The following is a 17307-nucleotide window of genomic DNA, read 5'->3' on the forward strand; positions in this document are numbered from 1 at the left end:
TCAACTGCTCCAGTGTCCTCCCATAGTGCAAAGACATGCAAGTTTGGTGAATTAAAGTAAATATGTATAATATCTGTTATAGAGAGTGTTCACCCAGTGATGTAGAGGTAACCAATCCATGGTGTATCCCAGTCTTCCAGCCAAATGTTGGTCAGGAAATAAATACAACTTCTTACCCATTCATTCCCATGCATCAAGGTGAATAAACGACTTGTGTTTTACTTTTAGGCTGTCTGAAGGTATGGACCGCTATCGGAGCTACTATACATCACATTAAGAAAGATGTACAAATGAAAGTCGGACACAAATATATAATTTAAATGATTTATTCAAGTTTGCAATATTTTGAACAGGCATCCACACAGTCTCCTACTTTGTAATGTTCGATACCTCCCTGTAAGCGTCACGATATCCACCTCTCACCCACAACCTCACATACGAGTACTGAATGTGCATCAAAGTGATCTTAGGAAGGCAGATATAGCAAAAGATGAACGTAAACGACAAACGAGGCGATCGACATGGTAAGTCAACAATGGGTCCTCAATGTACACGCCCCGGATTCCTATGACGAAAATAATAGAATGTCGCCAGTTGTCATGACTCACGTTATACTGCAACACCGGATTTGTAAACCCCTCTTTAGTTTTGTACCTGCTAGGCCCAGAGTTATTTATTCCGAAGATTGTGACAGATCTGAAAAACGTGTCCTTAAAACGAGCCTCCTCGCAATTGTATGCACATTATTTATTCAGCCGTTTGCTGTTTAATCTGATATATCATTCAAAAGAGAGAAAAAAGGGTGAAAAAAGCTTAGAAAACGGCGAACGCTCAATACAGGCGATGACGTCACCTTTGCGCGTCCCCGCGAACAGGGCTTCAATCCACGGCAAGGCTTCAACCTACGGCATAACACCGGCAGCAACACACAGCAAAGGAGAATTATCGAAACAAAACAAAGTGTTTTTATTTATTTATTTAAATTATAACTACAATCCGAAAAAACTGGGGAAGCCTGGCTTCCCTTGGCCTCCGGGAGAAAACGCCACTGGCTATAAAGACTTATTTTTGCATCCTAAGCCTCTGTCTCTGAGTCGTGCTATTGAGTCCTCCACTTGTGTTCATTCAGTCGTTACAGGCTAACTAATACAAAGTCAAACAGTATCAATTTCATTAAGAACTAATGGTAACATTTATAAAAGAGTTGGACTTTCGTATGAGCATTGGCAGGAAATGTTAGTGAATACCACAGTACAGCATATTTTCCATGATGTTATTCAATTTTTTTAATGAAATTCAGGAGGTTCATGATCATTTCCTAAAATAAAAATGCCTCTGCTTGTTATGTGTGCCACAAAAAAAAAAAAGTTGATACAAATGAATTGTTTAGAAGAAGATTATAACAAACGGCTACATTACATTTTTATGTAACTAATTCAAGTTGAAGCGTTTAAATGATTGACATTCAAAATGAGGGAAGAAAAAGAGAAGGCAAAAGTTCTTCGCACAGTTCACTTTCTTAAAACGTATGTTCTCTGACTACTGTGGTTAGACATTTCTCGCCCACTCCTGCCTGTATAGAGGGGTATCATGCGCAGGGGAAACCCGTCAGTGTGATGTCAAAGCGGGCCGGTGGAGAGGCGGATCTGAGGAGCGCAGGACGGCCAGCTCCACAGCGTGTCTGAGCAAAATGAAACATGGATGAGGTCGACGAAAGTTGGGAGGAAGCTGCTGATAGTGGGGTAAATAATGAATGGCTTAACATACCTTCACCGATATGCGCAAATCGTTTTTTTTGCGTCTTTATATTCACAGGTTTGCTTTTAAAAGTTCCCATAACGGTGTTTTATGTGAACGACACCCACGGGCCAACAATGTGGCTAATGCTAGCGTTAGCTTTAAGAAACTTGGCGAGCTAACGTCAAGTAGCTAACGAGCGAGGCAGGCTTAACATGGACTTAGCCAACTAACTAGCCAAGTGACGCTCGCTAGTAAAACAATTTCTTATGAAAGTACTTCTATATGCCTGATAATTGGCTAACGACGACGAGCTAACCTATATAGTTACACGAAGCGCAACATAACTAGAGTTTCTGTTGAAATGCCTTGGTTGACGTCGGCTAATGCTAAGCTTGCTATGTATTGCATGGCTAACATGAGAAATGTGTTGATTGAATATTGGTTTACTCATTAGAAAATGAACACACCTAGCCCAAGACCCGTCCGCGACACACTATTGTCTCATATGTGATAAACAACATCTGTATTACTAATAAGCCTAACACTGATTCATCTCAGTAACGAGTATCATTCTGTGGACGACGACTCGCAGCGTTGTAAATCATTTAGGTTGTTCGAAACGTTACTGTCAAAGTGAGAATGTGTTTTTTAGCAAGGCCGGTTGACTAACCGATTATTTAAATGTGTACACAACGTTAATTTAGCAGTCTTATAGCACACTATCAATAACATACTTAAACCTTAGATTGACTAACTAGTTTGGTGGTTTAACAAGGCCACGTTGTTGTGGGATAATATTTCAGCCATGTTGTTAAGTATTGGCCCAGGACGAGCTAGTTATGTCGCCAAACTGGCAGGTTGGTAACATATCGCTAAAATTAGCTTTTGTCTAGTTTGGCAGACTGTCGATAGCTCGTGACGTCAAGAACGTGGCTCTAAGAAGAAACCAGCAGCACATCAAATTAAAGTTAAACAGCTTTCAAACTTCATCGCTATGTGTTTTCTTTACAGTATATAATGCACCTAATCAAACCCTAAATTCATATTTTCCTTACTGCCTACGTCAGGCGGGATAATGTCAGCTAGCTCACTTTCTGTTATGACTTGGGAGCAATGCTTACATGTATAAATAGCTTGTAACGTAATCTTGCTTTCCATCTGACTTGCTTCCACTGACTTCCTCACTACCTGCCTCACTTTTCACTTCTACCCTCAAATTAGTTTGGACCATGTTGTTTGTTTTCATGAATACATACTGTTTTGTCCCCACAGGAAATGGAAAAACGGTTAGAAGAGAAGCTAAGGATCAGCCAGAAAGAAAAGTAAGGCCTTAGCAAGTATAAGAAACATGGCTCAAATATGTGAATTTTGCTTTGATTTACAATGAAAACTATCCAGTTTCTCTGTACTCGCCTTAACATAACTTCAGAAGTTTTACTGATTATCAAGAGCAACTTTTCAGAAATTGTTATAATACAGGGCAAAACGCAATCAGTAATTCAAACTTCTAACTTAAAGGCTTTTGTTCATGCATGTAGCGTCTAAGCTATTATCAGCTAGCCCTGCCTTCTCTCTTCATGTCTTCTTCCTGTGTCTCATATCATTAATGTGGGTGTCCTGTGTCTGCTTCCAGGGAGACCAGTAATAACTCTTTGCGATCTCCGCTGAAAACAACCATGGTGATACAGGACGACTCCCTCCCAGCAGCCCCCCCTCCTCAGATACGCATTTTGAAGCGGCCTACGAGTAACGGGTCGTTCGGATCGCCCTCGAATCAGAACCGGCCTACCCCACAGGTCAAGTCTCTGGCTCAGCGCGAGGCAGAGTACGCCGAGGCCAGGAAGAGAATACTGGGCAGTACCTGCCCAGAGGAGACGCCTCAGGACAAACCCAACACTGACAAGTAATATTCCACAAACCTTTTAACAGTATCTTTATGCTAAAGACTTGTTTGCTTTACTGTTTTGTTAACAGGCAGTTCATGAAAAGGTGTTATTTTAGAGTCCACCCATCCATCCACCTTGATTTCAGTAATAACATATTTTGTAGGGCTGTCAAGTTAACGCGTTAACGCAAAAAAAAAAACCGCCACTAATTATTTTAACTAATTACACGCGATTAACGCATGTGTATTTTTTGTCCTCGGCCGCCCCGTAGCTTCAGAGCGCATCGAGTTTAAAATACCATCTACAAGCTGATGCTGACAGCCCCGCTCCTGCCGTCCGCTTGCGGGAGACCACACTTCCACGCTCACCGGCAGGCACCGACTGGCCATCGGGAGGACCGGGAGGGTGTGTGGCGTGAGTGAGAGAGAGAGAACGTGCACACCTTACGTGTATTGCTGTTGTTAGCATCTGGTGCTAGCTAGCTGCGCTAACAGATATAAGGAGCTGTTTTCAATGAAAACAGAGGAGCGACATTTCGCCGAGCACTTGACTTTATGCAGGAAGCCAGACAGTGGGACATTGTACGAAAAGTCAGCACACTCAGCACGGATACGGCCCGTCCACACTACAGCTTCGACAGCTTCAAAAACAGTTTCCAACGCGTCACCCCATTCACTTTGAATGGGGTGACGTCACTTTTCGCCGAACTGCATTGTGGGAAGCAGAGCGGAGCTTTCAGGGCGTTTCAGGCTGCAAAAGTTGAGCAATGTTCAGCTTCTGAAGCTTTCGGTGGAAACGTCAGCCAATCAAATCATATGCCAGTACAAGCTCTAGCCAATCAAACCGCTGCTTGTGTGTCAGGGGCAAGAGATTAATGCGAGTGGTTGTTGGTCGAGCTTCAGACACGCTCAGCTCCAAGCTTTTTTTTAAGCTGTAGTGTGGACGGGCCGTTAGTGCACGCAACATGATTGCAGCGTCCAGGCAGCTCTCTCACACACACACACACACACACACACACACACACACACACACACACACACACACACACACACACACACACACACACACACACACACACACACACACACACACACACACACACACACACACACACACTGTATTGTGTATGAGAGGCGGATATTTGTGATGTTCAGAGGTTGTTATGTTTAATATTCATGAGAATATTTGTCATTGATCAAATGATAATAAACAAACATTTGCCTAAAGCATATTTGTCCACTCATATGTTGATAAGAGTATTAAAAACTTGAAAAATATCCCTCGAAGGTACATTTAGAACAGATACAAAATGTACGATTAATTTGCGATTAACTATGGACAATCATGCGATTTAAATATTTGAATCGACTGACAGCCCTAATATTTTGTTGTTGATTATTTAAAATGTTTTTGTGACAAAAAAAAACAGTGCCATATTTTGATTGAAGCAGGTTTTTACCACATCTGTCCAGCAGCTGGCATTTATTCATTCCGATTCCTCTTTCTCTGCCAGGGCAGTGCGCAATAACTCTACACTGCCTTCAGAGGACACCCGATCAAACAATCACACTGTCCGGCAGCCAGCCAGCCCAGACGGCACCCAAGGGTTCCGGCAGCACCGATAAGAAGGCTCTGCGGCCACCCAAAACCTGAGGGGAGAGAGACCAGGAGCCACCAGAGCAAAGACAGCGCTTTATTCTTCAAACTGCCTTCCTTCAGCTCCATTATATCAGATGGGCTTCGAGGAACCACAGGAGGAAGTGGGTTGGAAATGTGCTCTCTTCTCCCCTCACTCGAGTCTGTTTGACACTGTGATTATGGACTTATTCTGGACTCACTGTGATGATCCCTTTAAGAGACGCCCCTCGCCTCCATCTCTCTACTCCTTCAGCGGCTCCATCTCAGGACGCCCACAAGGCAGAAGCGAAGACTTTAAACACAGAAGGGCAGAGAGCACGAGGTGACAGGCCATAGCAAAATGAGATGAGCTGGTATTCGGGCAGCAGCTTTTCCCCATTAACAATACCCGTCATCACTTCTCACATCTTTTTACAAACATTTTTGCTCGTCTTTAATTATCTATACTAGGGATGCTTTGATATCTACAGACATACACCATTAACACCTGGTATTAAAACAGTCAATATTGAGATTCACTTTATTATAATCCTGCAGTATTTATAGAATAGGAAACGGGCAAACATTTTCACCATTAATGGTGAAATAGTCTGAGTTTTGGTTTGTCTTTCAAACAGAGACCCCAAAGGCTGCAGCTTGGGGTGTCAGATGTCCCGCAGACAGTAAACTCACCACTGAAGCAGACTACTTCATTGGTACCTGAGCTGTTAGCATTATCAGTGCACCCCTAATATATAAAATGCCATTTGTTTTTCAACACTGAGGGTAAGGGTCACGTGTCAGGTTGTATATCTGACCGGTTCTGTCTTTTGTTAGTTTCTTAAATTAAGCTTTTCAGCTGTCTTCCCTCGACTGTCACAGCATCATTTCTATTTAAAAGTAAAAACAAAAAAAGGAGACTAAAGGAAATTGGGGGTTTAAGTCTGTTTTTAAGTAGCTTTTCTGCCTTTTTTTTCAAGATGGTAGCAATGTCAGTATTTTAATCGAAATAAACCAAAATCCCATTTAAAAAACCCATTTAAATGTATAGGAGTTTATTCAGATGTCATTATTCGAAGGTGGCGTTGGCAGCATCTCCAGGCAAGGTTGGATCGGGGAATGCATTTACTGCTGGACATCAAGCCTCTCCGTCCTATCTCCACCCCGTCAGCGGTGGTGCTCGTTTAATCTTGTCCCTCGCTGACGCACAGTATGCAGGAACTCGGGTGCAAGTGAACGAGACTGAATGAATGAAATGAACTAAGATTGTATTTTTCCAGCGGGTCCGACGGCTCAAGCAGCAAAATGTCCGTATTAAAGCTTGGGTTAAAATAATGTGCTATACAGTGAAATGAAACGATGTCCATGTCCCAAGTTGAATGAATGGCAGTTAATTTGTTTTTGTCTGAAATGGTCAAATCAGCATGTGTGAATGCTCAGTCACTGATGGTTCTCTGATTAAATGGAGACACAGCTGTATGTAAACCAGAGAGGAAGAGAATTCCTGTATGAGCAGGACTATTGTGCTCTATAGATGTTCTTTATTTGTTCAAACAGAAGAGATCTCAATAAAAGCCATATTCAGTGGTGCACATCATGAATACAAAAGTTTATTATAAAGGTTGAATTCAGCTTGTGCCTCCTGTATCACACCTTTACTTCCTGGTGGTTGATTTGCGTTGCTGTAGTTCAACTGAATATATCCGAGGGAGAATTCATGATACTGTTGAGAGATTTTAGTTCGGGAAGTAAAGGAGCAGAGTAGGAGACTGATGGGTTTAGCTGAGTGAGAACACAAACTGCCTGTAAATAATGATTTAATAAAAAAGATTTGCAAAAAATGTTTTTATTTTGTTTGGCATGTTCATTGCTTTACATTTAATTGGCAGGCAGTTGCTCTTGTCCAAAGAGGCTCATATGTCCATTTGAACTCAATAGGAACATTAACACTCATCACATAGTCAGTGTTTTGGATAATCTGAAGTAACAAATGTATTGTTAGGTGTTGCTGTTGGAAATGTTAAGTGTACATTTTCAGAGCATTGAGCCTATAAATAGAATTCCATTCATCTCTACTGTATTGGAGAGGGGGGAATACATCAACACCTAAATAAAACCACCCCAAAAAATATTTCTGTAATTTGGCTGACCCTTTAATTAGCTAAAAACATGCAAACCCACCAGGGTTATATGGTTCTTTAACCCCAGGACCACACCCTTAAAAGTTCCTGGGGCCATTTTTCAGCCATTCGGGTTTTGATGTTCATGCCATTTTGGCTGTGTTGAATGAATATTGCTCAAACTTGCCAGAGGATATTCTTTTTTAGTTGTATTTTGAATTGTCGTCTCAGTTCCTTAAATTAGCCTAAAATGGCTAAGCTACACAAAAACCGACACATTTGTTCCTAGTGGCAAAAAATGCCCCATTGAAAATGCTTTTTTTTAACCCACATTTATCTTATCACAAACTCTTGTTTTCCTTTAAGATTTCATTTTGGACTTCTAGCTTTACATTTTTTTTTTTCATTTGTCTACAAGATGGCGATCATTTTAACCCTTTGAAGCCTGCAGCAAAATGTCCCTTTTGACTGTTTTCTGCAAGGCTGACTTGCTACTGAAATTATATGTTTGTGTGGCTTTTGATGTTGGATAATGGTATGTGTGTGTGTCAGGCCCGGTTCCAGAACAAAATGACTCAGGGTGCATCTGAGATTAGAGAGGGTGCAGTGGTAAAGTGCTATTTTTATAAGTGGGGGGTGGACCTAACACCCTCTAAGGGGGTCCTCACTTCCACTCGGGGGGTCCGGGGGCATGCTCCCCCGAGAAGATTTTTTTTTTTTTTAAATATTGAAGTTAAAAGCATCAATCTGGTGCACTTTGAGAGCAAAATCAAGAGATCTATGGATCTATGTGCTCTTTGCTTGATTCATGCCTTCCCAGTCCCTTATCACGTAGCCTATAAGAGCATGGCGCCAGTTGTTGTAGCCAGTTGTGGTGAAGGCATCTGACTTACTTGAACCAAAATGAATGAATGAATATTCCAGCCAAAATCTGTTTTGAAACCATGAGCTGCAAAATGAGCGCCATACCCCACTGTACAGGCGAGTTGGGTACTTTTTTAAATATACCTGGGCAGGCTCTGTTTTGCCGAGGTCCTCTGGCACTTGCGGGCCGCCGAGGGGTGGCGGCGTTTGGGGCAACGAAGCCGGCGAGTCGGGCGGGAGGACTGACCACGACAGTGGCCGCGGGTAACGTAATGTCCCCATGATCTGAACTGTTATTACCTGCAGTAGATGCAGTGTTACTGCTGGCGATAAGGGATGGTTGTTTTAACCATTTTCTGATGTCCATCATTGAATGCTGTGTAAGCACCTTGCAGATGACGAACGCGCAGTGGCACAGGTCACGCGCACCTGACATATAACGTTACTTACCGTTTTAATTGACCAAATAAATGCAGCAGACAATGTTATTTAACCACAATTACAATTTATTTTATTTCAACTAAATTCTTATTATTATTATTATTACTACTATATATGTAATATTTTTCACTTTTCATTTTTCAAATGAGGGTGCATAACGATTCAACTGAGGGTACAATGCACCCTTATGCACCCCCGTAGAACCGGGCCTGGTGTGTGTGTGTATATATGTATGCGTGTCCAACTTCAAAATACTTTTCTCTTAGAAGGCCACACTGCGTAATAATCGAATTCAATAATAAAAACAATGAGTTGCGAGAACCAAAACAAAATTGGACTTTGTTTTGGTTATTGTTCAGGTTGTTTATGCAGGTGCACTGCAGCCATGATTATAACTATTAGTGCAGGAGTAGTCTTTTTGGAGATGGCAAGGCATTACAGCACACAGGCAGGGGTGGTTCTAGGGGAGGGGGGGGGGGGGGCAGTGCCCCCTAACACTGACCTCTGACCTCCCTGTGGCCCCCCTAACAATGAAAAGTTATTTTTTTTTAAAATGTATATTTTCTGGTACTCGGTTTGCCAAAAACCTCAGGATTTTGTTGCTGTAATCAATGTGAGATTGTGCAGACACCCTTATGTAAAGTAGAGATGTAACTGTTCATTGCCTTTATTTTTATATAAATATGGTGTTAGTGCAAACATTGCACTATAACTTAAGCTGAAGCTAACAGTAATAATCAATCAATGTTTATTTATATAGCCCAATATCACAAATGTTACATTTGTCTCAGTGGTCTTCACAGTGTGTACAGAATATCAGTATGACAATACGACACCCTCTGTCCTTAGACCCTCACATCGTACAAGGAAAAACTTCCAAAGAAAACCCAGTTTAAAGGGAAAAATGGGAGAAACCTCAGGGAGAGCAACAGAGGAGGGATCCCTCTCCCAGGACAGACAGACGTGCAATAGATGCCGTGTGTAAATTGAAAAGATAATACATTTGCAACATAGGTAGTCCAAATGTTTGGAGATGCATGTGTCTATAATAGGAAGATGAATCCACGAGGATATCCATCCAGGACCACAGCCACAACTCAAGATCCAGCGGTCGCGATCCAGGACACAGGACCGCAGGATCATCCATGATAACTATAAGATCTATCTGAAATAAATAAGTGTACTGAAACAAATACCAATAACTGTATTGCATTGTTTTCTTATGCGCAATTACTTCATACTGTCTAGTTCTCTTTTTCGTCCTGCATTTATTGTGCCCTCCTCAGATAACCGCCACTGCACACAGGAGGCTCTGGAGATTATCATGCACTCTGATTGCGAGGATGGCTCCTCATCCTCCTCCGTGGACTCTGAGGCTGACACAGAAGAGGCCTCAGAGTCCACGGAGGACGCCTCAGAGGTGGGAACAGACCAGCTAGAGTCCAACTCAAACTCATCTGAAGCTGAGAGTGCAGGAAGCAGCTGCGGGATGGACTTCAAAAAATGGAAAAGTGTTTTGGTCTCCCACAAACACTGAGACGCTCCGCTAAGTCCCAGCAGCCAGAACACTATGCTGTCGCCCGAATCAGTGACCCGGCATCCAGCTTTGCACTGCTGCTGACGGATGACATCCTGCAGCATATTGTGTCCATGACAAACCTGCATGGGAGACGGTCAACTGCAGGCTTACGTGGGGCTGCTCATTTTGACCGGTGTTTTCAGGTCAGAAAATGAATCGACCCTCAGCCTCTGGAGTGAGAAATCAGGATGGAGCATTTTCCGGGCCACGATGTCCAACCATTTCCTATAAAATAAATAATATTTGTATCATGAGAGAAAATGCTTGGAATAATGTATTCAAATTGTCTTGTTTTATGTTTTTGTTAGGTTGTTGCCACCTACTCCTGCAGGAGGAGAACAAATCGCTGGCCACTTGCCCTCTTCCTCAACCTGGTTGACATTTCTCATTACAAACGCCTACGTCCTGTGGACATCAATCGAGCCATCCTGGCAGCAGCAGAAACCGTACAGGAGGAGGCTCTTCATTGAAGAGGTGGGAGAAATGCTGGTGACCCCACCCATCAAGAAGAGAGGGCGCCTTCCCCGCTCATCAGCCGCTGCAACAATAGTGTCAGATCTGCAGGGTGCTGCTGCAGGCCCCTCTCTCATCAGTGAACGGAAGAGCAGGAGGCAGTGCCACTTTGCATGGACAGAAGAGTTTGCAGCCCCTGCTCGACCTGAGCTGGACTCTCACAGCCAGACACAGTGTTCATCATTCAATGTTCATCTTTGTAAAATAAATATTTTTCTGGTTCAAAATTATCTTGTATTATTAATTTTAGCACACAACAGGGTAATAGGCATTTAGTGGGGGAAAAAACCCTTTTACTTGTGGTAGGAGACGGCCTAGTGAAAATCATCATATATCATTATAGGCTAAGATTTTAAACTTTAATCTGACACTACAGAACAAATAATTATGCATCAAAATGTTGCTGCCAATCCTTGACCCATATCAGGGTTTAATAATAATACTAATTAAATACTCCTTGAAATGTATTTTATGGAAATTATTCTAGTTTTTGTTTTTTTCCAATAAAGAAACAGTGGAGGTTTTTTTTCCACAAACTGGCATTTAAAGGGTTAACATTCCCAAAATATAATTCATATGTGTATGTCAGACTGGAGTAGTTTCAAAATATTTACTCTTTTAAAGTGGGTAAAATATATGAATATATCATATTTGCAATAGCAGTTTTTGTGAAGGTGACATTTTTTGGCCTTAGGAACACGTGTGAGTTTTTGTTTAAATCTGATACTGCAAAAAAAATAACAATGCATTCAAATCAATGTTGCTGCCAATCATTGACCCATCTAGGGACCTAATAATAACAATCAAATATTCCTTGAAATGAATTTTTTTAAATTATTCTAGTTTAAAAAAAAACACAAAAAAACAGTGGAGTTTTTTCAACAAACTGCCATTTAAAGGGTTAAAATCCCCAAAATATAATTCATATTTATATGTCAGGCTGGAGTAGTTTAAAATGATTGACTCTTTTAAAGTTGGAAAAAACATCAATATATCATATTTTTATAACAGTTTTTGTGATGGCATTTTCTGGCCTTAGGAACAAATAAGAGTCCCTTAAAAAAACAAAACACGTAAGGGTTAAAACCATAATGAAAAAAAAATGTTTTAATAACAGAAGTAAACACAAGTTTGCATTGTTAAACAAGTTGCACTTTTTGGCTTGGGTGACTCGTTGAGGGTTGAGCGGGCGTCAGCTAAAGTCAATGACTGTGTTATCTGTGGGGGACAGGGTTTGATTGAGGGGCGGCCATGATGGAGATTCAGACAGAAGCAGCTTCAGGCGTTTGTACCGTTTCTTGGACTCTCGCGCCCCGCGCAGCAACCGGAGACAGTTCAGGATCCCTCCGTCTATCAGCAACTGGGGAGGAAACAGCACATTTCCAGTTAACAAAGGTTTAGGAATATACCATGCTTATTGAGACATTTGGAGTGTTTATCATTTAAAATTAAAAGGGCCCTATTATGCTAATGTTCTGGTTTTATAAATCTATTTTGTGACATGTTTCCATGCTTTAATGTTAAAGAAGTGACTTGTTATCGTCATACTGCAGCACCTCTTTTCAACCTCTTTCACCCAGTCTGCTCTGATTGGTTAGCTGACCGGTTCTGTTGTGATTGGTTAACAGATAAGAGATCTGCATACAATGTGCTGGAGCCACAATTATGTGTTTTGCTTTTAAAATCTTACATTTCAGTCTTTCTCGATGCATATCTTTCCTGAAGTAAAGAGGCACCTCCTTTTTTTAATATCCATCTTTCCTGCCAGTAGGGTGACTACAAAGAAAGATTTGGTTGGAGTAAACATTAAACATTTGGGTCAGCCATCATAAAACCCAGGATAAGATATATCCACAGACTGTCCTGCATCTCATCTGAGCTAGATATCTTTTTATTTCAACTGAAAATTAGCAATCATCCTATTAGGTAATGTCAAGGTGTAATTTGATCACTCACCTCCACAACAAAACAAATGAGCAAGTTGAGTGCAGCCACGGCGACGAGCAGCATTTTAAAATCCATATCAACAAAGTCGTACAGTTTAAGTTTTCCACACACGTAAGCTCCAGGATACAACACCAGCCAAGTCATCAGGGCAAACAGCACCAACAGTAGACAGAGGAAAATCCCTGAAAAAACAATTCAGTTCTCAGTTCAATTTTACTACATTTTATTATTTGTAATAAAGCTGACCAACATGTTAGCATGGGACTGTATTCATCATCCGTTGGCATGAGTGCTGACTCACTATTGTTGTAGATAGGTTTCCTGTGAGGGAAGCCCTTGGTGACCACCACAGCCATGATGATGTACTGGAAACCTGACAAGGCAAACACACTGGTGTTCTCCATGTTGGGAAGATTACTTTCACCGGGCACGGTTGAATTGAGTGGAACGTACCTAAAGAAAAAAGAAAGGGGGGTGAGGTTTTACAATGTATCTACATTGTGAGATATGGGCTGGTGTTTGTAGTGGCTTTAGAAACAAATACAATATTTAACAATATTGTGAATATAATCTCTTAGCAGCCCTGTGTCTTGTCACTGACCAGTCCTCTTTGGTGGTGATGAAGAATGCAGCCAGCTGGCCCAGAATGATCATGCAGGTGTGGATGAAGAGGCTGCCCAGGATGGGCAGGCTCAGCAGACTGGCTGAGGGTCTGCAGGCCTGCAACTCCTTCGACGGGCCTCCGTTCCCCATAAAGATGGCCAGCGCAGTCACCACACACATGTCAAAGAACAGGAACTGCCAGTCCGAAAAGTTTGTCCTCACCTGGACACACACATCAAGAAGTCACATGTTTCATTGTAAGTTGTAAAAACAATTCGGCAACTGTGTGTTTCAATGCTCGTCAGACTGGGTGCCACAGACATCAGGGCTTTACTGTCAGCATTTAGTGTTGAAGTATGGCTTGTTGGCTGATAGAGGTAAAAACAGATGGTTTGGATCAGCTTAAAAATCAAACTCACAATATAATTTCAAACATACAGAAATGTTGTTAACATTAGCAGGAATATGACCTTTTTTAATTTCTGACAAATATTCAATAATGGAATAAGGATGTTATGAAAGACTAAATATGTTTCAAGTTAGCTAGCCAGAGCTGAACATGTCTATGGTTAAGCCAATATGACATTGTGCACATGGTAGGCTGATTTCTACCATCACATACTGGCTTTAGAAAAAGGGGTATTCAAAAATAAGAGGCCCATAATGGAACAAAATGAATTTAAATGTATTATGATGACTTTTTTAAACATAGATGTTGACTGGACAAAACTGAAAATCAAAGGCAGCAAAAGTACGCCCGTTTTGAAAGTGGGGGTGTGAGGAGCTCGGGTGCTGCTCACTGTGTAGAGAATGAGGACGGAGCAGAACTGGACGAGGCTGTACAGAGCCATGTATCTTAAGAGACTGAAGGAGGTGACGAGAGAACATCGGCCCTCTCTGCACAGACGGGGAGAAAATATGTGTTATTGTTTCTTCCTCAGCAGACACTGTACCACAAACACCATCAACATCTTCCCTTTATTTCTAACCCAGTGCCTCCCAGTCCTCACCTGATGAGCAGCGGCACACAGCTGATGTTTGAGGTCTTGGAAGTGAAAGGTGACGCAACTGAAGCCTCAGCTTCAGACAGGGAAACCCCGACATCAGCAGCTCTCAGGGCCCCGCAGTCATTGGCCCCGTCCCCACACATGCCCGTCCGGTAGCTGTATTAACAGAATGGGTTTTATTTACTTCATTACTGTAATTAAACGTTAATCATGAAACTATCTTTAAATCAAATCTGTTGGCCAACAAAGTTTTGATTAAACAAAAGTAAACATGGTGCTCTAAGAGTACAGCAGTTCCTCTAATGGCCACTAGATGTCAGTTTTTAAAAGACTATATACAGCAACAGCTGAGAAATTATTCCACCTTTCTCCAGACATTTATTTTTTGTTATGTTCCTTTTGGTTGCATTTGTAAACACAACTTGATCATTTGTAAACACAACTTGATAGTCACACAGCATAGACATTATGTAACTAAAATACCTTAACATACCGTACTTCTGACTTAAAATAGGGATGTCATGTTTTGTATTTATCAATATTTTGTTTCCATATCACTAGTAAGTGTTGTCTGAAGGTTAATGAGGGTTTGATTTCCCCTAATAGCCAATTCTCTGTTCCTCTTAATATATTTCCCCTCTCTTTGATTTTCTTTCAGTTCTTCTTATGTGTTTGCAAGCCTTCTCCTTTGGTGTCTGTACTCACTTGATTTTCTGCAGCTCTTTCACCAGCTGGGTTTTCTGGTCGGGAGCCATGCGTGCAAAAACGGTGGCGTGCAGCAAAACCTGCAGTGACAGCATGTCGCGGATAGTTGACAAAGAATCAAGAACATCTTCATTCAGCCATCATCATCAAAGGAAGATGCTGCTTGAAATACATTCTGATTGTCAGAATGTTATTGCTGGGATAACATAGCATACATTACCTTTGGCAAATACTCAGGGAAGTGATCACAGAGGGCAGCAAAGGACTTGCCATTAATAGCCAAGTGATAGTTAAAACCACTCTGGTACAGGCCCTAAGGGGAGAAAAGCAAAGCATCATCAACAGCAACCAAAGATTCTCCTCCCATGGTTGTGTGCTACTTCAGGATTGACAGAGCCTTGATGTGTTGTGTCTCACCTGATTGATGATTGCTGCCGAGCTTTGGTCCCCTCCGTCCTCCAGGCTGAACTTCAGGGTGGGCATGGACTGGGCAGTGTGGGGGGTTGCATTCACGAATATCACCTTCTCGCCAAATCCTACCATCCCACAGCTTTTTGCTACATTGACAGCAGTTAAAATGTTGTCCCCTGTGTGAAGAAGGACACAACATTATAACATTGATGGCATTGAAGTAGATGCCTTCAACATGATTTTAAGATGCCCTTTCATGCTTTCCTTGATTTTCCCTTTCCTGTAGTGCCTTATTTATGTTTATGTGCATGAAAATGGCCTGAAAAGGCTAAAATACCAGTTACTTAGTGGCTAGTGCTCCAACACATTATATGTACGGGGCGGGACAACTATAAGCGGTTGACCCGTCACAACAAAGCCGGCCAGCTAACCAATCAGAGCAGACTGGGCTCTGGTTTCAGACAGAGGGTGAAAAAAGGTGCTGCAGCACAGGCAGTATGAGGAAAATAAAGAACTTTTTGAACATTAAAGCATGGAGACATGTCCCAGTAGAGACACAAAATACAAATATGAACATGAAAATTAGCACAATAGGACCCCTTTAATAATCATTTTCTTTTTACTATTGACAGACCCTCATACATCAGTGAGTGTCTCATTAGTTTTAGGTTTGTTAAGTTACATTTTGTTATATAATAAATAAATATGCCTATTGTTACTCATCTAGTCTGTCTGAGCTGGGCTGAACTAAAGGGGTCTTGTCCGGGGGGCTGGACCCGGGACGTCTCACACCCAAAGCGAGAATAATACTCCTAGACCAAATATCTCTCACCAGTGACCATGACGCTTCGGATCTGTGCCATTGTCAGCATGTTAATAACCGGGGCACTTTCAGGCTTTACCAGATTCTTCATCATCAGCAGGCCGAGGAACTGCATGTCTTTCTCAACCTCTGCTCTGTGGGAGGACACGGCTGCGTTTCAGTAAGACTGGATTTACAACTTCAGGAGCAGGAAATTAGCCTGTAGAATTCGGTGCCCAAGGGAAGCACACCTCACCTTTTAATCTTGCTAAAGTCAGTGTTCACGTCTACTGGTTTATAGGCGAGGGCGAGAACTCTGAGGCCTTCAGTGGAGAAGCTGCGCAGCTTGTTGGAGAATTGCGCCGGCACTGAAAACATAATGCAAGAAGAGGCGCACAATTGAGACCCAATGCACACACACACACACACACACACACACACACACACACACACACACACACACACACACACACACACACACACACACACACACACACACACACACACACACACACACACACACACACACACACACACACACACACACACACACACACACACACACACACACACACACACACACACACACACACACACACACACACACACACACACACACACACACACACACACACACACACACACACACACACACACACACACACACACACACACACACACACACACACACACACACACACACACACACACACACACACACACACACACACACACACACACACACACACAATTTTACCTTAGATAACAAGTTACTTACCAGTTTCTGCCCGGCAGAGGCTAGCCACCATCTCTGGGGATCCTTTGATGAAAGCGAGAGCCGAGTGTCCGCCGCTGGCCACCGTCACCACACTCATCTTCTGCAGGGCCGAGGAGAAGGGAAACCTCTGAACGATGGCCACCGCTTTACCGGACTGACAAGAAAATAAAAGAGAAATGTATAAAAACATGTCTATGAAAACGCGATATCATGTTCAAAATCACATCAAGGATTATTTCTGAAACAGTATGGAGCTCAAATGCCTTTTCTCTTTTTTATTTCCTGCTTTTTTAA

General features: G+C 42.1%; 2 protein-coding genes across 6 annotated transcripts in view; one reads left to right on the forward strand and one right to left on the reverse strand.

The window, feature by feature from the left end:
* Positions 1–326: 326 nt before the first annotated feature.
* szrd1 (SUZ RNA binding domain containing 1) lies at positions 327–11082 on the forward strand. 4 transcript variants are annotated; one of them, XM_071203832.1, is made up of 4 exons: positions 327–524; positions 3013–3062; positions 3374–3643; positions 10556–11082. In XM_071203832.1, exons 1-4 carry the CDS (start codon positions 522–524, stop codon positions 11034–11036), a joined length of 804 nt encoding a protein of 267 aa, XP_071059933.1. In that variant the 5' UTR covers positions 327–521; the 3' UTR covers positions 11037–11082. The 4 variants fall into 4 exon arrangements, with proteins under 4 accessions (XP_071059933.1, XP_033943018.1, XP_071059934.1 ...); XM_034087127.2 differs by lacking the exon at positions 327–524 and adding an exon at positions 1553–1742 and having other exon boundaries at positions 10556–11051; XM_071203833.1 differs by lacking the exons at positions 327–524; positions 10556–11082 and adding exons at positions 1575–1742; positions 3898–3993.
* A 765-nt stretch (positions 11083–11847) lies between these two features.
* The window catches only part of atp13a2 (ATPase cation transporting 13A2), a 39483-nt gene continuing 34023 nt past the window's right edge, over positions 11848–17307 (reverse strand). For both annotated transcript variants that reach the window (XM_034087474.1, XM_034087475.2), the window contains exons 18-29: positions 17014–17167; positions 16492–16603; positions 16266–16390; positions 15440–15609; positions 15243–15335; positions 15023–15102; positions 14321–14473; positions 14111–14207; positions 13309–13532; positions 13009–13160; positions 12717–12889; positions 11848–12120 (exon numbers count right to left, since the gene is read on the reverse strand). In XM_034087474.1, coding sequence (XP_033943365.1) covers positions 11953–12120; positions 12717–12889; positions 13009–13160; positions 13309–13532; positions 14111–14207; positions 14321–14473; positions 15023–15102; positions 15243–15335; positions 15440–15609; positions 16266–16390; positions 16492–16603; positions 17014–17167 — 1701 coding nt within the window. In that variant the 3' untranslated portion in view covers positions 11848–11952. The remainder of the gene's footprint in view (positions 12121–12716; positions 12890–13008; positions 13161–13308; positions 13533–14110; positions 14208–14320; positions 14474–15022; positions 15103–15242; positions 15336–15439; positions 15610–16265; positions 16391–16491; positions 16604–17013; positions 17168–17307) is intronic.

This window comes from Pseudochaenichthys georgianus, chromosome 7 (genome assembly GCF_902827115.2).
Source record: "Pseudochaenichthys georgianus chromosome 7, fPseGeo1.2, whole genome shotgun sequence".
NCBI classification, from domain to species: Eukaryota; Metazoa; Chordata; class Actinopteri; order Perciformes; family Channichthyidae; genus Pseudochaenichthys; species Pseudochaenichthys georgianus.